General features: G+C 43.5%; 1 protein-coding gene across 2 annotated transcripts in view; it reads left to right on the top strand.

The window, feature by feature from the left end:
• Positions 1-24,532, top strand: part of SLC17A5 (solute carrier family 17 member 5) — a 35,229-nt gene extending 10,697 nt beyond the window's left edge. For both annotated transcript variants that reach the window (XM_066604545.1, XM_066604553.1), the window contains exons 3-11: positions 4,116-4,349; positions 8,075-8,162; positions 9,608-9,694; positions 11,871-11,989; positions 12,352-12,510; positions 18,128-18,260; positions 20,034-20,181; positions 22,045-22,135; positions 22,933-24,532. In XM_066604545.1, coding sequence (XP_066460642.1) covers positions 4,116-4,349; positions 8,075-8,162; positions 9,608-9,694; positions 11,871-11,989; positions 12,352-12,510; positions 18,128-18,260; positions 20,034-20,181; positions 22,045-22,135; positions 22,933-23,070 — 1,197 coding nt within the window. In that variant the 3' untranslated portion in view covers positions 23,071-24,532. The remainder of the gene's footprint in view (positions 1-4,115; positions 4,350-8,074; positions 8,163-9,607; positions 9,695-11,870; positions 11,990-12,351; positions 12,511-18,127; positions 18,261-20,033; positions 20,182-22,044; positions 22,136-22,932) is intronic.
• Positions 24,533-25,691: the final 1,159 nt, after the last annotated feature.

Here is a 25,691-nt window from a genome sequence, read left to right as displayed (position 1 = left end):
GATATTCCAGGACTAATGTTAGAATAGCGCCACCTACTGTTCCTATTCTGTGTCCACTTCAGTAAATGTTCCAATGTGTTCAGTCTTGCTTCTCTCTGCTCCACTGGGTATCTTAGCAGGAAATGCCTCAGGTCAACCGGAGAGCAAAAAATAATTGGGAAACTGAAAAGGCGCCACATAGGGTGAGTGTGTTAAAGTCAACAAGTATCGTGTTTCCCTGAAAATAAGACCCTGTCTTATATTAATATTTGCTTCAAAAGAGGCACGGCGTCTTACTTTCGAGGGGTGTCTTATACTTAGCTAGCAGACATTGGCCCGGTCCCACCCGCTGGTCTCTGCAGTCCGCACAGGATTCCGTGTAGTTCTCAGCGCAAACAGAACATCACTTCCTGGTAATGGAGTTTGAAAACCCAGCCTCCAGCAAGCTATTGCTCTGATTGGCTGGGTCGCGGCGCTTGAGAACCAATCAGAGCCGGCGCTTCATGTATCACAGCCATTTATTCAGCAGGGATCCCTCCATATACTAGATGGATCAGAGAACCAAGACTTAGAAGATGTGTCCACCTTGGAACATTTACTGGATACAACACATGGAGCTATTCTAACTTTAGCCCTGGAATATCTGGAGATTAAAACATTTATTTAATAAGTGCACTTCGCTATATACCATATTTATTATGAGACTACCCCTTTTAAACGGGTTTTCCAGGGAAAATACTAATGATGACCTATCCTCCATGTAGGTCTTCAAGTTGATTGGGTGGGGTTTACCAATCTGGAACCTGGCTGATGAGGCATCCACTGACAGCGCCTCAAATACATAGGAGTCAGAGTGGAAGCAGCTGCTCCGACCCCTGAGTAGGGGCCGGTGCTTGTAACGGCAAGCACAGTTCCCTATGATTTCATTGAGGGCTGCACCAGCAGTTACAAGCGCCGACCATTACTCTGCTTAGGCTCTAACCCCTGTGTATTTGCAATGCTGTCAGCAGGCCAGGGTCCTAAGCAGTGAACCCCAACCGATCAACTATTGATGACCTATTCTGAGACTAGGCCATCAATAGTATTTTTTTTTTCCTTGAAAACCCTTTTAAAGGGACCTGGTTTTAAGTATGTAACATATCATGCACAACTTACTGTATCAGTTCTGTTATACACATTGTTTTCTGCCCCTTTCCTAAAGGGAATGTATCGTCCAAAAATTACCTAATGTTTTAAATTTTACATTTTTACGTTGAGTTTAAAACCTATGGAGATTTTTTTTTTTGTCTTTTGCTCTTTCTGTCTCTCTCTGGAAGACAGAACGAATTAATGACTTTTTTTGCATAAAATGCTGAACATTTAAATCCTCTCCATTTCCCTCATTAGCTAAAGTGAACACTGTATATGTTGTTTGCTCGGGTGGGCGTGTATTTATGCAAGGAATTTCTGTCCAGAAGAGTCTTAGTTAATGTGAAGATATCCCATTGTCTGCTGCGGGCATGAGTAAACAGGTAGTCATTGTGTTTTATGCAAGGCAAACGATTGCTCTTGCCCTCAAGTTGTTCAGTCTTTCAAAAGACTGAACGAATGCCGTTTTAACAAAGTGAAAAGCAAACAACCATTTTTTTTTTTATGCCGGCTGAAACTCAGCGATAAATGAACAAATGGTGCACGATGGTTACGCATTTACAAGTAACGATTATTGCGCAAATTTGTTCGTTTGAATGAAGTTTGAGCAATAATCATCACGTATAAATGGCTTTAAGTCTAATAGTAGTCTGCCACTTCCTATTCTGTAGAGATCACTTTGTAGCAGGCATCTCACTATCCTCACAGGCATGATTACACTGCAAGGTGGTACCTGTATATACATAACACAGGACTGATGATCCCCCTTCAGCGTTGCAGCTGGGACTACAACTCATTAGTAATGGGCCTGGTGAAATCACTATTTTAAGGCTGCATTCAAGTTGGCAACCAATTATATTTTTTACTGTCACAAAGTCTTACACGACAAATGAGTTTTGTAAATCATCATGACTAAATATTTGTTAATTGTGTCTGCAGCTCTAATTAAAAAAAAAGTAAATCACTAAAACTAGTTGTGGAGGCACGTGTAGTGTTTAACACTTTTTACTGCAGGTTGGGTTTGCAACAGATTTCACACTTTGGTCATTGAAAGTACACTAGTGGAATATTGTAAAAGTCAACCCAGCACTTTATACTCCTAAAGGGAATATCTCTCTATATATTTCTAAAACAAGTGCTGTGCCCTAAATATTACACCAAGGCCACTGAAACCAAGATCTAGCAGCAATTGTTTAAAGTCCTACCATATTCCAAAAGACTTTGTAAGGGTGGAAGCCCTATATACTATTTATGCAGTCCCACCAGCAGGAGATGGCATCTTGTGAGGGACAGGAAAAGGTTGAGTATATGATTGGGACTTGTTCAGCTCAATTACATGGATCAACGAAGACTACTGAATATTCCTGAACCGTCACTAATGTTGCCAGCAGCACATCGTTGACACCTGACCCTGTGCTGCCGATCAGATATTTTTTTTGTCCCACATAAAAGATGTAGTCCCCAACAAACGAGCATGTCTCAGGTAACCAGCAGCACCTTTGCATGGGCAGGTGGTCGGGTAAATGAAAATTTAGGCAATCCTTTGTTCATGACGGCCTGCCTGTATAAAAGGACATTAACGTAAAGGGGTTTTATCAGATCGGTGGTGGTCTCTCTGCTGAAACCCTTGATGATCTCAAGAACAAGACTCCCGTGTCCAGTTTTCCTGTCACTGTGGGGGAAGCTCCTCTCCTAGTAGTGATGCCACTCTGAATGGAGCGCTAGCCAAGTATGCATGGTCAGCGCTCCATTCGTTTCAATGAAAGTGACAGAAGTGGGTGCAGAGGAGGATACAGAAGATATGAACTTCTTTTTCTTCTTCTTTCTTACATCATTATCATTCCATTACATCTAAGAAGAAACATGAAGCAACTTTTAAATAGTTTTAATTAAAAATTTCTACAACTCCTATACACGCCTATGCTTCTGCAGGACAGACTACAGACAAGCGGTGTTGTTTCGCAACCAACTTTTCCTTATTGCTCCAATAAACCTTAAAGGGCGTGCAAATTTTTTATTTTTTTTTGTAATGTTCCCCATAGCAAATCTTATTGATCCTACACTTGTCTCTCCTGGCTCTCCGCAACTACAATTTAGTACTTGGTGCTGGGTGTGTTTACAGGCCACAGAAGCAGTCAATGAACAGGAGGTCACCGGCTCTGCAGTAGTCTGTGAATGGGATGTCACAGGCAGCTGCAGCCAATCAAAGACATCGCTGTCTGTGATTGGCTGCAGTAGCCTGTGACTTCCTAAACATAGACTGAGTGCAGCCTGTAAACACAACATCAGAGGGGAGACTGGAGCTGTGGGGCTAGACACAGTAGGCACCTGGGAAAGGTGACTGTAGGATCATTTATTATATTAAGGCATGGGGAGTACAAGTTAACCAAAAAAAAAAAACTCTGAAATTGAAATACCTCATCTGCTTTTAGTTTTCAATGCCAAACCTCGCAGGAAATCTCTCCACTGCTCTAAGCTACAGTGGGACCTATGAGAAGTGTAGTTTCGTACAATGTAATGCATAAGTCACCATAAACGCATCGTAAAGAGACATGCACCTACTTTTTAGTCCTGTAAGCTAAGCTTATGGCTGAAAGTAGGTGACCCAGGGGTGTAAGTTTTGTACTTGCCTTCCCCGTCATTCCCCCGATGTCAAGCCTCAAATTATAGAATTGGCAGACTACTTGGCAGTGCCACTCAATGTGTCTTCAGACTCGGCGGGTCACCTACTTTGAAACTATAAGCTTAGCTTGCATGGCTAAAAGTAGGTGACAGATTCCCTTTAAACACGTTTTACGTTTTATACAGTAGTTCTCTTTCAATCAATGTGCAATTGGGATCCATATGTCCGCATTGACTGGCGGTGCAGTAAGGATGAGCATACCTTCATAGGGTGAAATACAGCAGAAAAGAGTGTTTTGTTTTCTCGCATGATATTGGTTCGCAAAATAAGAGAACTCTTAATTTTTTATGTTTACTCATTATTCTTTTTTTACAACTCTTAAAAGGGCAAGAAGTATGATTGGGATGCAGACACCCAGGGATGGATACTTGGTTCCTTTTTCTATGGATACATCCTCACTCAAATTCCTGGTGGATACATAGCTGGCAAATTTGGTGGCAAACTACTACTGGGGTTTGGTATTCTTGGCACTTCAGTACTCACTTTACTAACACCATTGGCTGCAGATTTGGGTGCTGGGTACCTTATAGCAGTCCGCGCACTGGAAGGATTTGGAGAGGTAAGTTTACTCTTACATAACCAATTTATGTTTTATACCAGACCACGCAGAACAAGGGACATGTCGGACTTTCATGACTAGTTTGAACTGTTTTCGCATAACCGGACCAATCTTGTTTTAGAGATGGTTTAAATTAAACTAGCAGTATGAGATTTGGCCGCCTGCACACGGGCGAGTTTGCATTGCGAAATCCGGAGCGGGTGTGTGCCTCCGGATTCCACAGCAAATACGGCCCATAGCATGCTATGGCATAACGCTATTTCCTCTACACTAGCGGAAATCAACTGTGTTTTTTGGGTTTTTTCCTCCCCCCCCCCCCCCCCTTTTTCTTTTTTTCTGCTCGTGGAGGACAAATCACAGCATGCTGCGATTCTGTGCGGACTCCGCACGTACAGCTTCCATGGAAGTCAATGAAGCCGTCCGACCCGCGGCCGTTCCGCAATCATCATTGCGGTAAGGTCACTGGATCTGCATCATTGCCTAGCGACGGCGCGGCATAATCTGTACTACGACGGCCAGCAAGTAGATTGCGGACAGGTACACGGGGGTCACCAGCCAGGCATCGGGTCGGATTCCGCTGCGGGATCAGACCCATCTGTCTGCAGGCGGCCAGAGGTGACCGTCTGGACCACTTGCTCATTTTGTTGATGTATCTGTAGTGATATACTAGATTACATAAGCTCTGGTCCCAGCAGTCAGACCCCCACTGATCAGATAGTAATGTCATGCATCAGCAATGTATAGTAGTGGGAATATCTTTGTGCATGTTTATCCAGGTATAGTATTATACCCAAGACAGGTATTCACTTCTTTTTGAGCTCTTGCCTGCTCATGCTTGCATGTGGTCTTGGTTGTGCCGGTACCACTGATTTAATTTTAATCTTAGAGTAATGATCTTTAACCACTTCCTGACCACATAATGTAAATACAGGTCATGAAAGGAATATTTAAGAGGACTCTGAATGAGAGTCTGCTCCATACCTGGTGGCTGTCACATGTTTTATGCTGATGGAGTTGGCTCTGTCTGCATCTGATAACTATATGGATGCCACGGTCAAAGTTAAAGGGGTTGTCTCGCGAAATCAAGTGGGGTTATACATTTCTGTATGGCCATATTAACGCACTTTGTAATGTACATCGTGCATTAAATATGAGCCATACAGAAGTTATTCACTTACCTGCTCCGTTGCTAGCGTCCTCGTCTCCATGGTTCCGTCTAAATTCGCTGGCGGCTTGCTTTTTTCGACGCGCTTGCGCAGTCCGTTCTTCTGCTCTGAGCACGAGCCGCTTCAGTGTGCTCGCCGCTACAGCTCTTCTGCGCATGCGCAGGCGAGCTGTATCTTCTCGGGAGCGCGCTGGAGCGGCCATTCTGCTACCATCCTCTCTTAGAAGAAGGTGCAGAAACTTGAGCCGCCCAGCCGCCCAGGTAAGTGATGGGTGACGGACTGACGGGGGTGACGCGTGACGGCCTGCCGCGGTGGCCCCGGGGCCTGCCGCGGTGGCCCCGGGGCGTAGCACGGTGGCGCCGGGGCGTAGCGCGGTGGAGCCGGGGCCTGGCACCGGTTACCTGCTGCCTGGCGGTGGGTGACTGGTCGGCCGCGTTCAATCCAGGGGTCCGGTCGGCGGCTGCAGGGCGTCTGGTTGTCAGGGAGACACAGCTGGTAGCGTCTCGGGAGCGCGCACGTCGGGCTACAGCAAGCGACGGGAAAAGAGCCGGCGGCCATCTTGGGGAAACTTTTTATAAGCTGCTGGAACTGTAAGTAGACACCAGCTAGAAAAGTCATTTACGGGGGGGGCTTAGTAATGTATGCTTAATTAGGGGGACTGGGCAAAAAAAAAATTTCACTGCTTCCTCGAGACAACCCCTTTAACTGCACATCTAAGCAGTTAGCCAGGGCCCCATAGGCCCTCTGGCAACGTGAACATGGGTTGCCAATGGGTTAGTATGAAGGCCTGTTAATTCTTGCCTGCTCTGTTTGGGACATTTTAATAAAACATGTGCAAAACGTTCTTAAAAATATAAGAAAAAAAACTACTATTAAAAATTCAACGCCATTTTTCCCATTTAAAAAAATCTAAACCGTTAAATATATCTGGTATTGCCATGCTTGTAAAAGTCTGAATTATTAAAATGACACAGGACAAAAATAAGTACCGAATATATGATTTATTTTTTTATTTATTTATTTTTTTTCCACCAATATATTTTTATTGGACAGCTTGCTTGTATGATACATTATATTCATTTAAAATTTTTCATACATTTACGCTAGTGAATGACGCGAGATATGAATTAAGCTAGAATCTGGTTCAATCTGCATTATAAACAGTACTGCAGGCTGGTCACAAACATTTAGTTATTTTTTTTTTTTGTTTATCCTGTCTCCTATAAGCTTGAATAAGAAATGATCAAAAATATATAGATGTACCCCAAAATGATATCAATGAAAACAGTTTACGCTCCAAAAAAAAGCCCTTTTTCAGCCCAGTTGGCAGGAAAATGCTTTAAAATTATGGGTCTCAGATGGATAGCAATTTTTGTTTTAAAAACAAAGTAACTTTAAAGTATTACAACATAAAAAGGATATAAATTTGGTACTTGCATAATCACACTGACCCATAGAATAAAATGGCGCCATTCTGTTTCCTTCTTACATAACCTAAAAAATTAAATGTTTTTGTTTTTAGTACATTATATAGTACATTAAATGGTACAATTAAAATATAAAACACATCCAGCAAAAAAAGATTTCATACAGCTGCGGTGATGGAAAAATTGAGGAAAAAAAATATAGCTCTTAGAAGGTGGGGGGAAAAAAATTGTAGAGGTTAAAAGCCATATTCACACTTGAGGCTTTTTTTTTTTTTTTTTTAAATTCGTGTATGCAAAACAAAACTGTCTCCAGCTCCTATGTAGACCATGTGCCTCCATGGTAAAAGACTACAAACAAGTCTGATCCTACAGTAATGCACCTGTCTATCTGTACTCTACCGATTTACTAACTTATGGTCCATTTAGACATAACGATAATCGCTCAAAGGACAGTTTGAGTGACAGCTTTGAGCGATCGTTTTGCATAAACTACTAAGTAGCTGCTTAATAGCTATTTAGTGTGCAAATGAAGCTTTTCGCGGATTGCAGATAACAGCTGGAGATCTGTTATCTGCATTCGGATTCATTGTTCTCCAGCGGGACAGCTGCTGAAACAATACTATTAGTGCTGCGGCGGAGAACTCAGTGTGCGGTCCTCATGAGCAGAATGACTGTTTTCAAGCTGGCTTGAAGTCAGCGATGAACGAATAGTGCATGATGGGCGAGCGTTTAGATGCAGTGATTATTGCTCAAAAGACTGCTTTTAAGCGACTTTTGAGTGATATAATCGTTGTGTCTAAATGGGCCTCTACAGTTGATTAAGGGGAAGTAGTGGAGATGCGATGGGGTGTACGACTACAAGACCAGACCACTCATGTGGTGGTTGCAGCTAATAACCACAGGCAGGCTTGGGTCTGTATGCAGAAGTTCTAACTGTAAATATAAACATTTGCAAAGATGCTTAATTTTTTCAGATGCGGTGTGACAGTAAAAAACTGTTTCTGAAGGTAACCATTACTTCGGATAGATGTCTTACAGTCTCTTTTAAAAGGCAATATAATTCTGGAGCCTTTAATGAGAGGAACCAGTTATCAGTAAGAAAGTAATGTAATATGCTCTGTTGTCTATTCAGGGAGTGACTTTTCCGGCTATGCATGCAATGTGGTCGTCTTGGGCCCCACCTCTTGAACGTAGCAGACTATTAAGTCTTTCTTATGCAGGTGGGTATAAGAAAATTGTTAAGTGCTTTAACCCAATAACTACCAAGTGCCATGTATGTACATTGGCTGAATGTGGTTATAATCCTAGACTGTTGTAAATGTACTTTGCAGATTTAAAGCTTCTGCACTCAAACAGGTCCTGGTCAGATGCTTAGTTGTCTGAGACAGTGGGTTTGGGGAGGGGCCTGAGGAGATGACAGAAGCCATTTATGGTATTCGTGTATCTTGACGCCACCAGAAGTACAGGTGGAGCCAAGATACATTGACAGGGGGTTGACTCCCCCTGTTACTGATTGGGTGTCCAGCATTGTGGGTGTGCTCGGCCTCACAGGTCCTGTAACCACTCCGGCCGCGGTGGAGAAAGATCAGATGCGACGCTCCGGAGTTTTAAGCACTGGGGGTAATCGGAGGAGGCCCTGGAGGAAGCTGAGAGCGGTCGGTGTGGACTCTGCAGCGCAAATGTGAGAGGGAGCGGTGACCGCCACCCCTGTGAATTGCACAAAGCTCTGCAGTGGGCCGGAGTGGTGAGCTTCGCAGTTCCGTTAACGCTGCTGCAGTGGGCCACACCGCCGAGCGCCGGCTCTCGTTACTTCATCCCCACGGATCGCTGAATGCTGCACAGCGGCGGCGGCAGCAAGGGCATCGGCGGGGGGTGACCAGCCATTATCACCTGTGCACTTGCACTCCTACCGCGGCTCCCCTACACTGACAGCCTGGAAAGGTGGAGGAAGGGTCAGCACGGAGAGTCACTATGCTGCACTCCAACGCAGCGGAGGTGATAGCGGCGCCAGTACCAAAAGATGATACAGAGAAAAAGGGCTGACGGGGACACTGAGAGCGGGGCTGCTGGCTCGGCTGCTACAGTCAGCGCTGGGAAAGAACAGGACCTGTGAGCCACAGAAAGGGGACAATGCCCTGCAGCCAATTAGGAACTGGGGGCGTCAACCCCCTGTCAAACAGCTTGTATCTTGGCTCCACCTGTACTTCTGGTGGCGTCAAGATACACTAATACCGCCATTTATACCTGCGTCTAGCTTCTCTGTTGCAGCCAACATAGTGCTGAATGGGCACTATGTAGTAAATAGTGGCAGTGCTGCTGCATCCTTTAGACCTGGTCTCCCAATATGGCTGAGCTGCTGGTTCTCAGCAGACCAAGATCAGTGCTGGATACTGGTAAATGGAAGAGACTAGTCTACTACGCTATTCCACTCTCTCCTTTTCGTAGTATGCAGACCTATACCTGCCAGGCAGATGCTACAAGGACACTTGGCCTCTAACCAGTGGAGCCCTATAGAGACATGATACACAATGTGATGTGAGCCCAGCCTTATTCATCTAAGACTTGCTGGTTCAGACCACAAATAATATAAAATATCTGTGCAGAATGTAGCCTGCTTGTTTTAGATTGGTTTCATCCTTTTTAATATGCCTTTTTTATCTTCTAGGAGCTCAGCTTGGCACTGTTGTATCCCTGCCTCTGTCTGGTTTAATTTGTTACTATATGGACTGGATTTATGTGTTCTACCTCTTTGGTAGGTAATACTCCAATAATGTTGGTGTAAAGAACATACAGCATATGTGTGTAAATATAGGCAAGCTTCACTCAAGCTGTCCTTGTACACAGATGTATCAGCAACGGGGTAGATCTAGTGTACAAGCAGCTTTACACCTAGACTTGAAGAAATGTAGTGCTATTTTAACATTGTTGGAATATATCATCGCCACCTGCTGTTTCTATTGTGTCCACCTCAGTAATTGTTCCATGGTGGTCGCACATGCTCAGTCTTGCTTCTCTCTGTGGAGGATCCCTGCTGTGATGAGTGGCTTCTCTGGAGTCAGAAGAGATGCTGAGCAAGTGATAAGAGTTAGGCCCCCTGTCCACGGGTGTGAAATCACCAGCAAATCACGCCATCTGAAGCTTTCCATAGCGTTGCTATGGAAAGCGCCGGCCCCGTGTCCATGAGCAGAGAATCATTGCGATTCTCCACGCGCGGCCGGCGATTCGCAGCATGCTGCGAATTGCTGCGATTTTTCTTGCTCCCGGGCAGCGGATCTTCGGATACCTCAACGCCCATGCACAGGGGGCCTAAGACCATGTTACTGCAGAGAAGCAAGAATGAGTAGGTTTGACTGCCTTGGAGCATTTACTAACACAGGGCAGGCTCTTCAATTGTAACAGCAGGTGGCGCTATTTTAAAATTTCTGGAATTTCTAGGAATAGGAACTTTTTCTCAACTATTTATTTATTTATTTATTTATTTATTTATTTATAATATAAAAGAAATATCCATCCTGGGTGGGCAGGAGATCACTCAGAATGACCTATGTTTGCATCGTATGCATTGGACGGGCACGGGAGCTGAGTTTGCAGTGCACTGGGAGCTGGCTGTGACTGTCAGCTGTCCTCCTGATTGTAACTGCCGAGATAATCACACAGTTAACCCCTTACAAACTGTGATCAGTATTGATGACATTACCACTTTGATGTAATCGGCCCTCTGCCATGAAATCGACAAGGGCTGATGCTCTGCCATGGCAACTGGAGACCTCACAGCGTCTTCCAGGTCTTCCAAGACTTGCAGTGTAAATGAAAAGTGATAATACATTTCAAGTATATCTGTTAATTATATAGATCATAAAATCTCCATTTTGAGCCCCCTAAAGGGACATGAAGGTGAAAAATATAGCAAAGAAAGTACCTGGGATACTTAAAGTGCACTCCATTTATTGTATTGCTTGGTACAGCTGTGGTGATATCAAAATATGGGCTTTTGTATAAAAAACAAAAATGTCTTTGATATTACTGCATCTGTAACGACCGCTGCAATAAACGGAGTACACGCTTTAAAATTTATTTTTTTTTATGCTGCACGAATTGCGCAACTTATACTGCACAAGCATTTTTTTTTCCATGCACGAATAGGCGATGCAAAAGATCGCCCCTCACGTGTGGGGGAAAAAACGTGTGATCCTCAAAATCAATAAGTAGTGCAGTACATTATAGGCACACTAAAATAATGCCAATAAAAACTAGTTTGTCACACAACAAAAAGCTGGTATGTTGACGGAAAAATGAAAAAAAGTGTTATGGCTTTTGAAAAGTAGAGATGAAAATCTCCAAAAATTGGCATGTCCTTAAATACCAGACTGTGCCCCATCCTTAAGGGGTTTTAAATCTCGTTTGTTAATCTGTGAAGCGTGCAAGTGTCTTCTCTTCTAGTGGTGTTTTTAAGGGCTCATTCACACACGCGGTGAATTGAGTCACTGAAAGTAAGTGATTTCTCATTGACCCATTCACACTTGTGTATAGTAATTGCGTATGTCACGCACGTAAGAAAAATCGCAGCGTGCTGTACTTGATCACCTATTCACTATGGGTGCGTATGATACGCAATGCCAACGCAAGTACTAGCGTACCAGTTGCGTTTTCCACGCATGCTGTTAGGAAACCTGCTAATGAGTTATAAAAAAACAGGAAGAACATCATTCTAGGCTTTTTTTTCCTGCTTGCATTTCTTTTTGTGCGTAACATATGCTGTAAGTAAGTGCGCAAAAGCACGCATACATAGGGACAATTGAAGGGATACGTAGTTGCAATGCTGCGATGTTTCCGCATATGCCTGTGTGAACAAGCCTTATCACTTCCAGGATGAAGGCTTCTGATCCGTTGGCCTGTATGCTAACCTCTGCTTTTCTCTTTATGAACAGGTGCACTTGGTGTTCTATGGTTTATATTGTGGTTCTTTCTGGTCAGTGACACTCCACAATCCCACCGCACAATATCCGACTCTGAGAGAGAATATATTTTGTCAACCCTCAAACATGAGGTATGTGGGAGAAAAGTTCTAGAGGGACCCCGTCGCGTTCCCACAGCACTACAGCACCATTACTTAGTTTTAGGTGCTGTGGGATTGTGACAGGTTCCATTTAAGCTCTGTTTTCAATTTTCTGAGTTGCTCAGATATATAATCATTTTGTCAGTGGACCCTGGCAATTTTGGCTAAATGAGGAGTAAGTCCTGTCAATAGTGCTTGCTTGATGCCCCCACCCCCTAAGCACAATAGCATTATGCCTATGGGCACGTCTACAGCCTGGACTAGTTAAATCACAAGCTCATTTGCCAGGTTAATAATAAGTTGCTCGTGACACCCAATGTTTGTTTATATAATGTCTCTGATTTGTCTTCTAGCTTTCTAAGGACACACATGTACCAGTTTGGGATATGATGAAATCCTTGCCTCTGTGGACTATTATTGTAGCCCATTTTTCGTACAATTGGACCTTCTATACTCTCCTGACGTTATTACCTACCTACATGAAAGAAATTTTACGCTTTAATGCACAAGAGGTAGGTTGAGGACAGTAGATCGCTTAGTTCTCCCTTCTGCGAACAGACTAATAATGCATTAGCAGATGTTCTCTGAGGCTTAAATGTCATACATCTGTGTTATTCATGTCCGGGGCCTTCCGGACAGAGGTGCTCTCTGAGTTTTAGTACAGGACAGTCTATATAGCTTTAGTCACAAGTCCTTCTCATGTTTCCTTAGTGAACTAAAAAAAAGAATTTATTTTACCATTTTTCTACACATTTTATGTTTTTATTTTTTTTTGGCCTTAACCATTTGTAAGCAGCTGATTGTCCGTGTTCAGACTGCTGTAATGTTCTTGCTTTCTTAGCCGCAATCTTTCATTTCTTCCCTTCGATCCGATACACAGTAACATTGGCAGGCTGTGGTAATTTTGTGTCTATGAAGTTTACTACCTAGTTCTTCTGCCATGCTGAGAAAGGTTCTAGAACTGGGGTTTCCAACCTGCATGTTGTCCAGGTTGGTTATGAATGCGGCCCAGCACAAAGAGGAGGCTGAATCTGGGGGAGGCGAGGCCACAGGTGGCACGTGGCAGTGCCAGGCTGCGAGCTTCCACTCAGACGGACTCGTACAGATGACTGGCAGTGAGTAGCACTTGCATCTCAGTGACTGCTTGAGTCACTTAGCCCCTCTGGGTCCAGTATGCGGTGGTGGTGGTGATTCTCCTTCCTGACTGCTCCTATACAGTATCGAGGTGTGAAGGAGAGACAGCGGTCTTATTGTGGCCAGCTGACGCTGTCTTCCTCCCCTGATGTCAGAAACTGGCCTGTGGCCGCGAACTGCATGTGAGGCCAGAACAGGTTTCAGTGTCTAGGCTTGCTGACTCCAATCTGCAGTCGATATGGCCTGTTATTTGGAGGACAATTGGTGTTGTATGGGGGCACAGTGCAGAATGATAAGGGGATTATTTGCAGGACTGTGGAGGATAATACAGGCAAGGACCTCCAAAGTAGTATTTTCTAAAATACTACCCGTACTAAGCGCCACTCCAGAAAGCCAATGGAAGATTAGGGAGGTGAAGAAGTAGCTCAAGAATTGGGTTAAAAAAGAAGGGGTTTGCTGTTGTCTACTCACGTTCTGTCTTAGAGATGGGTTGCATCTGGATGGGGAGGGTGCAGCTGTGCTGGTGAGAAGATGGCTAGAAGGTTGGAGGAGTGTTTAAACTAGGACTAGGGAGAGATGGAGAGGAAGACAGTCTAGACAGTGATCTGGCACGAAGTACTGGAAATAAGGGTGGGAGGGTTAGTACAGTTAGGGATACAATTAATATAAAAAAATAACAAACTTTCTAAACTGTATGGTGCCTAATGCTGGAAGTCTGACCGATAAAGATGAGCTGCAAGTCATAATGTCTGAGGCGAACTATGACCTAGTGGAAATTACTGAGACCCGGTTGGACAAAAGTTGTGACTGGGTGGTTAATTTACATGGTTACAGTGATGTTCATAATGGATCATAAAAATCATAAGGGGGGGGGGGGAGGGGTTGTCTTCATGTAAAATCCTGTTTAAAGCCCACACTTCATGAAGATACTCTATATGTGAGGGAGATTAACCTATGGTGTCTCTATGGGTAGAAATCTACATGGAGGGAAAAACAATAATAAAATCCTCTTGGGGTTTTCTATAGGCCACCAAAATCTATTACAAAGGCAAATGAATGAAGAGGCAAATCACAATGACGTAAATATTATGGGGGACTTTAACTATCCAGATATAAACTGGGAAGCTGAAATCTGCGGATATCATAAAAGGAATTTTCTGTCAATAGCTGAAAATAAATAAGGATAATTACCTTCACCAACTTATACAGGACCCAACTAGAGGGACAGCTATTTTTGACTTGACCAACAGACCTGACAAAATAAAAAAGGTGCAGGTTGGAAAGTACTTGTGAAATAGTGTTCATAATATCATTTTTCACTTATGATGGCACCAGGAGAAAGCGAGAGGATCTACCCCAAAGACAGGAAACCTGTGTATAAAAAGGTGTAACCTCTCCATCGCATTAGTGGTTTGCTATCCTTGGAGAGAGACCTGCATTTCCTTTGCCAACAGGGTGTAGGAAGGGCCTATGTCTATTTTCGCTCTTTACCTGATAGTTTTTCAGGTGACTCCCTACTGGACTTGTATCGGGGAATCCTGGTCTAGGATCATCACTGAGGAAATATTTTGAGTCTGGAGGCAGTGGAGAGGTGGCAGTACTATGCACTTCCGGGAGCAGGACAGTATGGCGTTAAGTGCCCCGGAAATGGTTCCATGACTATATTTTTCTAGCTCCTCCGCGGTGAATCGCATGCTTGAGTGCTAGAGGGTAGAGCCTTCTGCTGCAGGCCACATCCCTTCTGGTGTGAAGCTTTGGCATGGCTAGTAGTTGATGTGATAAATTTACAGGTGAGATGGCATCTGAGTATTCATTAGAGAGTTCGCTTTTCTTTTTAAGCAACACTTACTTTCGGTGTGAATCGGCTGCTGTAAGGTCTGGGTGTTACTCTTGACCTGCATAATGGAAGATCCTTCCCAGGACGCTTGAGACCACTTTGACCCAGTAGTTTCCTGGCGGGAATGGAGGGATGTAAGGGTTTATGGCCTTGTTCTGATAACGGACTATGTTATGGGGTTTTTTTTTTTTTCTTTGTGGGTTTTTTTTTTTTTTTTGTAGTAAAGACCAACGAAGGCTATGGCAAAACTTAAAAATGGGTGTGCTTTATGTAAAATAATCTTGCCTAGTGCGTATAGCAAGAAACCTTGTAGAAAATGTATACAGCAGACTGTTTCAGAAGAATCACGCTTTCTTTAAGGATATTAAATTACTGATTAAGTCTGAGAATAAAAACAGTTAAAAAGATCTTGTGTTGGAGGGCCCTAGTACCTTGTGTTGGAGGGCCCTAGTACCTTGTGTTGGAGGGCCCTAGTACCTTGTGTTGGAGGGCCCTAGTACCTTGTGTTGGAGGGCCCTAGTACCTTGTGTTGGAGGGCCCTAGTACCTTGTGTTGGAGGGCCCTAGTACCTTGTGTTGGAGGGCCCTAGTACCTTGTGTTGGAGGGCCCTAGTACCTTGTGTTGGAGGGCCCTAGTACCTTGTGTTGGAGGGCCCTAGTACCTTGTGTTGGAGGGCCCTAGTACCTTGTGTTGGAGGGCCCTAGTACCTTGTGTTGGAGGGCCCTAGTACCTTGTGTTGGAGGGCCCTAGTACCTTGTGTTGGAGGGCCCTAGTACCTTGTGTTGGAGGGCCCCAGTACCTTGTGTTGGAGGGCCCCAGTACCTTGTGTTGGAGGGCCCCAGTACCTTGTGTTGGAGGGCCCCAGTACCTTGTGTTGGAGGGCCCCAGTACCTTGTGTTGGAGGGCCCCAGTACCTTGTGTTGGAGGGCCCCAGTACCTTGTGTTGGAGGGCCCCAGTACCTTGTGTTGGAGGGCCCCAGTACCTTGTGTTGGAGGGCCCCAGTACCTTGTGTTGGAGGGCCCCAGTACCTTGTGTTGGAGGGCCCCAGTACCTTGTGTTGGAGGGCCCCAGTACCTTGTGTTGGAGGGCCCCAGTACCTTGTGTTGGAGGGCCCCAGTACCTTGTGTTGGAGGGCCCCAGTACCTTGTGTTGGAGGGCCCCAGTACCTTGTGTTGGAGGGCCCCAGTACCTTGTGTTGGAGGGCCCCAGTACCTTGTGTTGGAGGGCCCCAGTACCTTGTGTTGGAGGGCCCCAGTACCTTGGAAGGGAAGCAAGTTTCAGATTTTTAGGAAGAAATATTTATTGAACCTGGTGAGATTCCCTCAGATGAGGCTTTTTCAACCTCCTTCCCTTCGGATGGTTCTGAGGGAGGCCATCCTTCCCTCCTGAAGATACGGTAGCTTTCAGAAGTTTTTCTGTACTAGAGCCACCATGAAAATAAAGGAACCAAAGTAGTCTCGATCCATTTAAAATATGTTTGAGGAATTAGAGAATCGCAAACCTAGAACTTTTTTGGTGCGTAAAAATGTTCTTTCCTTAGCCCCTTAGTGGCTACCCCATAGTTTGTTTTTTTTTTGGTTTGTTTGTTTGTTTTTTTTGTCATGCCTAAGTGGGCTTTTAATCCTTAGGGCCATTAAAAAAAAACGTGCTGGCTCAGGGGATTAAAGCCACACGAGCTGTGGATGAAACTGCTCCGAGCTATCCTGCCCCCCCCCCCCCATTCAGACACCACGATTATCGCTCAAAATTTGCACAAAAGGCATCTTTTGAGCGATAATCATTGTGTCTAAACGTGCTGCAATCATGCACTATTCACTCATCGCTAACCTTGAGCAAGCTGCGCACTGAGTTCTCACTGGGATACCGCTGATAGTATTGTTTCAGCTGGTGTCCAACTTGGAGTTCCCAGGACTAAGGGCCGAATGTGGTTGTAAATGGATCTGGATAAATTGGGGGATTAGACAGAAAAGTGGCAAATAAGGTAAATGTAAGGTTCTGCACATGGGCAGGGGAAATGCATGTCACCATTACACAGTAAATGGGTAACCCTGATGTGGAAAAGGACTTGAGGATTTTAGTTTACTGTAAACTTAACTAGAGTAACCAGTGTCAGGCAGCTGCTGCCAAGGCAAATGGGGTCATTGAGTGCATCAGAAGAGGTGTAGGGGCACTTAATGAGAACATTGTTCTTCCTCTTTACAAATCGGTGGCCATATCACACATGGGATGAAATACGATGTACAGTTTTGAGCACCGGTACTCAGAAAACATATCAGAGAGTTCTTTACTGTAAGAGCAGTGAGACCATGGAACGCTCTGCCTGAGCACATGGTGATGGCAAACTCGCTAAGATAATTCAAGAGGGGCCTGCAAGCTTTTCTTGAGCATTACAATATTACATGTTCACTGAATTTTTCTTCCCTTAAATGAGGAAAATTGGCTTCTTCATCATGGTGGGCTTTTTTTTAATTTTTTTTTTGCCTTCCTCTCGATCAACATTGGGGAAAGGGTGGAAGGGTAGTAATAGACTGAAAGAAGACCATCTAGTTCAGCCTAACATACTATATTACTACTAGGTGAGTGAAAGGATATATATATATTTTTTTGCTTATCTAAGGTGGCAGGTGGCAAAAATTATGCTTGGACTTTTTTCCGTTTTTTTGCTTTATTTAGTTACGGCCCCTACACACTTGCGTTTTTCTTGCGCGGTTTTTAAACGCGATATCGCAGTTTGTTTTTTTTTTGTTTGTTTTTTGTCAATGGGACTTGCTAATGTTAACACATCGTGCAAAACGCACAAAGCACAAACTTGCGATGCATTTTTAACACTAGAAAGTTCCATTGACATTCATGTGGGGGGGGGGGGGGGACGTGCAAGAAAAACACAAGTGTGCAGGAGCCCTTAGTGTTTGTGTGTTATGTGTGGCCCAGAGACACCCAAAGGTTGGAGACGCCTGTTCTACAAGATGATTTATGTCGTTGAGGGGACATTGGCTTCCAATTCATGAAGTGCAGCTCGCCATGAAATACACTATGCTGCTTTGAAAATTGTCCCCAAATGTAGACCTTATCTGCCCATCAAAACTTGCTGCTTTTTTTTCTTTAATAAGTTGCCGCATTGCATTCAGTTTAATTAATTGTTCTTATTTACTAACAGAATGGCTTTCTGTCTGCCCTTCCTTACTTTGGATGTTGGCTTTGTATGATCACTACTGGACTGGTTGCAGATTTTATGAGGGAAAAGTTGAATTTCTCAACTGTCGTGGTCCGCAAAATCTTTAACACGCTGGGTAAGTTAATAACTGTCGAATTGTGAAGAAAGTGTTTGCATATCAGTTGGGATATTGGTCATAAGGTCATTGTGATTGGTTATTTTGTATTAATATGTAAGGATTTATGTAAGTTGGAATCTTCTAGGGAAAGCATATATATAAAGTTTACAGCATATGTTATGCATGTTTTTGTGGGGTGTACTGCTGAAGCCAGCGGTGGGCTGATGTGGTCACTTCTTTAGGGTGCATTCAGACGACCGTATATCGGCTGGGTATTCACGCCGGCCGATATACGGCGTCTCTCTCTGCAGAGGGAGGAGGCTGGAAGTGCCGGGAGCAGTGCTCTGAGGTCCTGCCCCCTCTCTACCTCCACCCCCCCCCCCCCCCCCTGCACTATTTTCAATAAGGAGAGGCGGGACACGGGCAGAGCTAATTCCTGGAACTTAGCCCCGCCTCCATTCCACCTCCTCTCATTGCAAATAGTGGCGAGGGATGGAGAGGGGGCGGGAGCTCAGTGCACTGCTCCTGGCTCTTCCAGCCTCCTCTTCCTGCAGAGAGGGACGCCGTTTATCGGTCGGCGTGAATACCCAGCCGATATACGGTCGTCTGAATGCACCCTTAGTGTGAGAAAACTGTAATGGTGGTACAGAATGTAAGTTTCCGTCATGGGCACATGCTACTTGGCGCAGCAGGATGTAAACTTATGTCCTGTGTTTAAAGTGTCGCGGTGGTGGAAATCGTGGCGACACTGTAGTGATGGCTGCTAATATAGCAGCCTGTCATTACTCGCCACTGGGGGACCAATCACAATTTTTTCTTTTAAATTATAAACAAAACTTATAGGTAAAAACTTACCACTAACCTAAACTACAATATCTCAAGAAACATTCTTGGAATCACATGAAGTTACTACCATATAAAGTGACAAATGTCAGATTTGACAAATAAGGCTTGGTCCCTGTGCCAAAATAGGCAATGTCCTTAAGAGGTTAAACCAATCCCTGTCGATCACACTACGATTACAGTAAATTGCCTTCATGTAGTGGGATGATAAAGCTGAATGCAGCATTCGGAAGATGGGCAGCAAATTAGTCTGTAGGCAGAGACGATGGACCGTGCCCTAAACTGTGGTTTTGGTGACTGAGTTTAAGGGCCCATTTATATACAAAGGTGATCACTCAAAAGATGGCTTTTGAGCGATCATTTTGCATAAACCGGAGCTATATTCAGAGAACAGAGAGTGATCTGTTCTTTGAATGAATTCCCTTTTGTTCTGCCACATGGCTGACAGCTGAGACAATGTTATCAGTGCTGCCCACGGAGAACACAGCGTGAAGTCCCTTCTATTGGCTCTTCTGCCGAACGATGGATTTTATGCCAAACATAAAATCATCGTTCAGCAGAAAAGTGAAAGATAGGCACATTTACATGCAACGATTATCGCTCAGCAGATGTCTTTTGAGCGAATATTAAGCGATAATTGTTGAGTGTAAAAGGGCCTTAAGGCCTCATAATGACCTCATGTGCGTTATAGCCTATAGAAGGATGCACAATGCAATACAATATACTATACCGACCATCTTACATATTCTGTATTGTAACATGCCCCATATATCTCGCCATATCACCCCGACCCTTGCTTCTGGGGGATGTTGTGGATATAGGAATGAACATGTGCTTATAATACACACTCCTATAATGTATCCTTCCTAGAATTGTTTTGTGATTGATCATGTCCTAAGTCTGACTCCCAAGAAGTGATGTTTTATTTACTTGCACTGTTTTTTGCAGGAATGATTGGTCCTGCAATATTTCTATTGGCGGCCGGTTACACGGGTTGTAATTATACTCTAGCTGTTGTGTTTCTTACACTCTCAACCACACTTGGAGGATTCAGCATGTCTGGATACAATATCAATCACCTAGATATTGCCCCATCGTAAGTACTGCAGCCAATATGTGATTTCTCTAAACAAAAATCATGTACGTTGAGGCCGGATTCACACAGACTGATCGCAGGTCTTCCACTGCAGAGATCTGCATGTGGAATCCGACCAATCGGGAAAAGTAATTGCGACTAGTCATGGAAGATCTCGGATGTTATCGGTTTGCCATGGTGATGTACAGTGTATCGTCTGCGCATAGAAAGATCTCTGTCTCCCATCCAGCTGGCATTCTGGTTTTTCTAGGTATTTTCATGTGAGCTTTTCCGCCGTTCATACGCAATGTTAATTGCGTATTGGCTGCGGATCCCTGGTATCCATAGACCTCTATTTAAGCTGTCCGCTCGGAATCTGTACTAAAATTCAGCATGTTGCAGTTTTTCATCCGCATGAGCAATACGTAATTCGTGCCTACGAGTGTGAAGGAAAACCCAAATACATGCCTTTCAAGGCCCACTTTTACCACGGGCAGCGACTGTGGGATCCACAATTCAAATCCGTTTTGAGCCTGGCCTGAGGGTATGTCAATACGGGTGTAAACACTGTGGAATTGTGTGCAGAGAAATGGCAGCATTTATAGATGTGGCTTAGTGGAGAGGGTTTTGTTAAATCTCATCCGCACGCTGCAGAAAAAAATCTGCAGTGTAAATTGACCTACGAAGTGGATTTCAAATCTGCAGCGTGCCAGTTTTTACTGCGTATTTTTGCCATGGAGCTCACAATTTGCTAACGCATAGGGTGAAAAGCACAGCAAATCCACATGTAATACATGTTTATTTTGCTGCGGAAAACTAGAACCCAGATGCCACATGTGCGGGTACCCTAAGTAATGCTACAAGTCCAGTTTATAGTTAACCCCACTACTAATGGCGGTCACTGCACAAATATTACAATTGATGGAAATGTGTAAAGAATAATTGGCCAGTGTAAATTTTGTGTTTGTACCAATAAAACCTACATGTAAATGTGCCTGTACAATAGTCATGAGTGACATCGGGTATGAAAGGTGCAGCTTTGTGTTCTTCACTCTCATTTTCAAGATGCCATAGTGTGAACACATGTTGATTAGCTAAGCTGACGCATGGTCTTAAAGATCTAGTTATGTATTGTGTGCCCAACAATAAGTAATGCATTCAAAGTTGAAACTACAGCAGTATTAACTGTATGGCTTGCATGTGTAGGTTGTTTCTGACGGTGGTCAGTGCCACACAGCAGGAGAGGGCACCTGCAATAAATGTGATAATCTTAGGAGTCTTTAACAACTGTACCGCAGGATTTGGCTTTTACTGTTAATATACAGTATATAAAAATACTTTCCTAAATTGTTTAATTTGTGAAAACTTTCACAAAGTTTATTTACTACGCACAAGTGGATTTTGATTTTTTTTTTTTTTTTTTTATTATACCTGTTAAAGGGAATCTGTCACCTCGAACAAGCACACCTTCAAACCTCATGTTAGAGAGCAGGGGGAGCTGAGCAGATTGATATACAGTTTTATGGGGAAAGGTTCAGTATAACTTGTATTTTACTCATTTATATCTCTGCACATTCTGAGCTGAACAGTCCAGTGGGTGGAGCTATCAGTGATTGGTAGCTATATACAGTCATACACACAGCTGTCAATCACTGATAGCTCCGCCCACTGGACTGTTCAACTCAGAATGTGCAGAGACAAATGAATAACATACAAGTTATACTGAATCTTTCCCCATAAACCTATATATCAATCTACTCAACTGCTCCTGCTCTATAATGTGCTGCCTGCAGTTTAGACAGTATGTTCGGGCTGACAGACTCCCTTTATAATGAACAGCTTGGGATGACCTAATTTCTTTGTCTTGATTGTCTTGATTTCCAGGTTTGCTGGTCTTTTACTTGGAATCACAAACACATTTGCTACAGTTCCTGGAATGGTTGGACCAGTTATTGCCAAAGTGTTAACTCATGACGTAAGTATATTTATAGAATATTTTAATCAAGATGAGTTAGGCCGGTTTCACATCTGCGTCGGAACCTCCGGCCAAAGGTTCCGTCACAGATCGGCTCAAAATACTGGAAGAAAAAATGCCGCATCCTGTGTTTGTGTTTTGTTTTTTTTTGTTTGTTTTTTCTTGCCTCCAAAAGCCAGCACCTGGGAGAAAAGTGGATTGGTCAATGGCGTCCACTTTGCGCTGTTTGTTCTGTCCAGAGACTGAGCCGTTCAGGCCGCAGGGATTCCCCTTTCCTGCTCTTTGAAAAAGAGCAATAAAGCAGGTGTGAAACCACCCTTAAGCTTGCAATATACTTGATTAGGCCCCATCCAGTGGATCTTACTGCTGCCGTTGTAAGATCCTGTGTGTGGGGGGGCTGTAACCGGTTTACTCTCCCACACTTTTCCTTTCCCCCCCCCCCATCAGATGCAGCACTATTTTGAACTCTTGTTGATGGAGCACTTTTAAGCACAAATTCCTCTTATGGTGGTTATTACACAATGAGTAGTGCTGGATATCTAAGTTCCTACAGAAGTTTTGAGCTACATACAAACTTCAGTTTTCCAGCATCCCATAATTAGAGACATTTGCAATAACGCTGAGTGGAGAGTGAATGTCTTGTATAATGTGTGTTTTGGTGGAAGAACCTTAGAAAATTGGCTTATGGTTAGGGAGGAATATGAACCCTATTTATGAGGTATGTTGAGAGTGCATGTGCCTCCTCATTCAGTCTGAACATTTCGTAGCCATTTCACTGACTTGTTCTCTCTTTGCAGAACACCGTGGAACAGTGGCAAATCGTGTTTTACATTGCAGCTGCCATTAATATTTTTGGAGCCATCTTCTTTGCAGCATTTGCCAGCGGTAGCGTTCAAGAGTGGGCAATAAGGACTAATAAAGCACGGGGAAGCTAAGCTGCACCCCCTCTCCAACAATTTTACTTTTATGCATTGTTACTTTTCACAATTATCTCTGACCAAACTTTTATCTGTCCACAAAGAATAAGAAACTTTTTGGTGTATACATGCTTGTCTGGAAAAAGGGAACCTGCTACTGCTCAGCACATGAAACCTCTTACCTCATATTTTGGTTTTTTTGGGCTTACGGTGCAGTCCGTCTGATGTATATTTGTGACTACATATAGTCAGCACAGCATTTCCAATTTTTCTTTATATATGAAGTGCCTTATGGAGTTACATTGAAGTAAATGGGATCTATGATGGATTTGTAAAATAAAGGGCACCTGGTGTAATTAAATTCAATGTGGCTTTGGGAAAAACCTTTTATTAGTTATATACAGCTATAGTAATCCAACGCTTTTATGAAGTTTTGTAGCATTAGACACATGAGCTACATACTTTATATGCTGAGGAAAATGGCTGGAGAGTACCTGGACATTATTCACGTGGTGTACCATAAGGGTGCTGCGGAAAACAAAGGGATTTTATGAATGTATGCATATTTCAGACAAGAATTGATGAAAATATTAGTTTTTATTTTAGATTGCGTTGGGAAAATATTACTACTACTTGTAGCAGTCTCTTTACAGTAACTATAGATGCTTACCCCCTAATGGTATGATAACCCATTCGCAGACTGATTCTTCGTGTGAGACCTTGCCGGTGACTGTTGATGTACACTTACATAGGCGGCTGGAGAAAATTGTCCTTTATCCAGGTTGCCAATACTTAGAACAAGTATTTTGTGATCAGTCATGTATAACATCGACCATAGTCCACCTGCTTGGGCCGTCCATTCGATATTTATTTATTAACTTGCACTTGTCTACTATTATAATAAGATGACTATTTTCCCATGCGGTAGCATGTAATCTTTGGTATGATGAAGACCTACTTGGCTCATGTGTATCAAAGTATAGAATTATTAACAATAGATGTGCTACATGGAAAGTGGAAATGCCTTTTGTAGTGAAGATATAAACAAGGCACCACAAGGTGGCGCTATAAGCCAGACATGCTACTGTATATCACACAAAGTGCCTTCCATATTGAATTTGTAATTATGGAAACTCTGAAGCTGGCTAGGCAATACTAAGGCTGCCTTCACATCTGCGTTCGGGGTTCCATTTTCCTGCTCCGTTATGGGAGCATGAAAGGGGAATCGCCCGGCCGAGCAGATCCGTTTATGAAGGAAATGAGCAGCGCTGGACGGACCCCTTTGACAATAATGGGGTCCGTTTGGTTCCGTTCAACTATCGGGTATTTTAACTGATGAAAGTGCGGCATACAGCGCTATTACTTATGCTATTTTGTGCCGGAACTTCGGGATGGGGGCACCAGCGCAGATGTGAGAGCGGTCTAATGTTGACTATTGAACAATGTTTGTAATGTACACTAAATAAATATTTGTAATACATGTTGTGGTGTCCCAACTACTGTACACACAATGGTCTGCCTTCTGTAGAATGTGCACACCCTGGTTACAATACTCCAGCTGACATACCTGTGTAATGCCTCGTTACCACTAACTAGCCTTTATACATACTGGGGAAAGTCCTACCAGAATATTAGAGAACCTTACTTGGAAGGTTAGGTTCAGAAATGGACACTCCATAAATGTATACAGTGCAAGTGTGTATGTATGGATATGTATGTGTGTATAGATATAGAAGAATTTCTTTATTTTTTCTGTTTTTGCTGTTAAAAAAAACTCCTCGCATTTCCCATAGCGGTCCGTATTCGGATTAGAACTAGGATGTGCTGCCTGTTTATACATCTGTTCATACATGGACAGGTGTCCATATGCTGTCCGATATGAGCTGTGCCCGAGGCTGTCGTGTGAAATGTGTCAGAGGCGTAGGCGCTCATTCACATGGGCATATTAAGTTTTGGTTTGGGAAACGCGCAGCGTTTTTATAAACTGAAACTGAGTGTTCCCTGCATATTGTGGCATCTGTGCGAGTGTTCATCACTTTTTTTCTTACACGTTTAAAAAAAAAAAAAACCAAGGCGACCTTGATTTTTTTGGTTTTTGCACATATTTACCTTAGTCCTGCTTATTCACTGTATTTAATGGCCTTTTTTTAGTTGTAATAAGGACAAAAATAGGACATGCTGCAGTTTCTTAAAATATATTTTTAATGTGTATATATACACAGGTGTGATTACCCCAATGCAAGTCAGTAGGTTTCACCACTGCATATTCGTTGCATAATGTACACCCATAATTTATTTAACTGCTTTCTGACATTTGACTTGGGGCTCATTGAAACATTCCACATATTTTTGGGCCATCTGCTGTCTGTGGATACACACAGAACCATTATAGCCAAGGAGTTTGGCGTGGCCCTTTTTTTCCCCCACACAGATCGACAGTATTGTCTTGGTACTTTGTGTTGCAGTAATTATACCAGCCCACAGAAAAAAGTGAAATGGAACCTGTTTGAGGTTTATGGGCTCATGGGGCAGGGACCATGGCATCTGAGGTGGGGGGGGGGGGGGAGAGAGAGAGGATGGTGTGTTTGTGTGTGTTTGTGTGTTTGTGTTTTATTTAACTTTTTATACTTTTGGTTCCA

The sequence above is a fragment of the Eleutherodactylus coqui genome, chromosome 1, assembly GCF_035609145.1.
Source record: "Eleutherodactylus coqui strain aEleCoq1 chromosome 1, aEleCoq1.hap1, whole genome shotgun sequence".
Lineage (NCBI taxonomy): Eukaryota > Metazoa > Chordata > Amphibia > Anura > Eleutherodactylidae > Eleutherodactylus > Eleutherodactylus coqui.
This window is presented reverse-complemented; position numbering and strand designations above follow the sequence as displayed.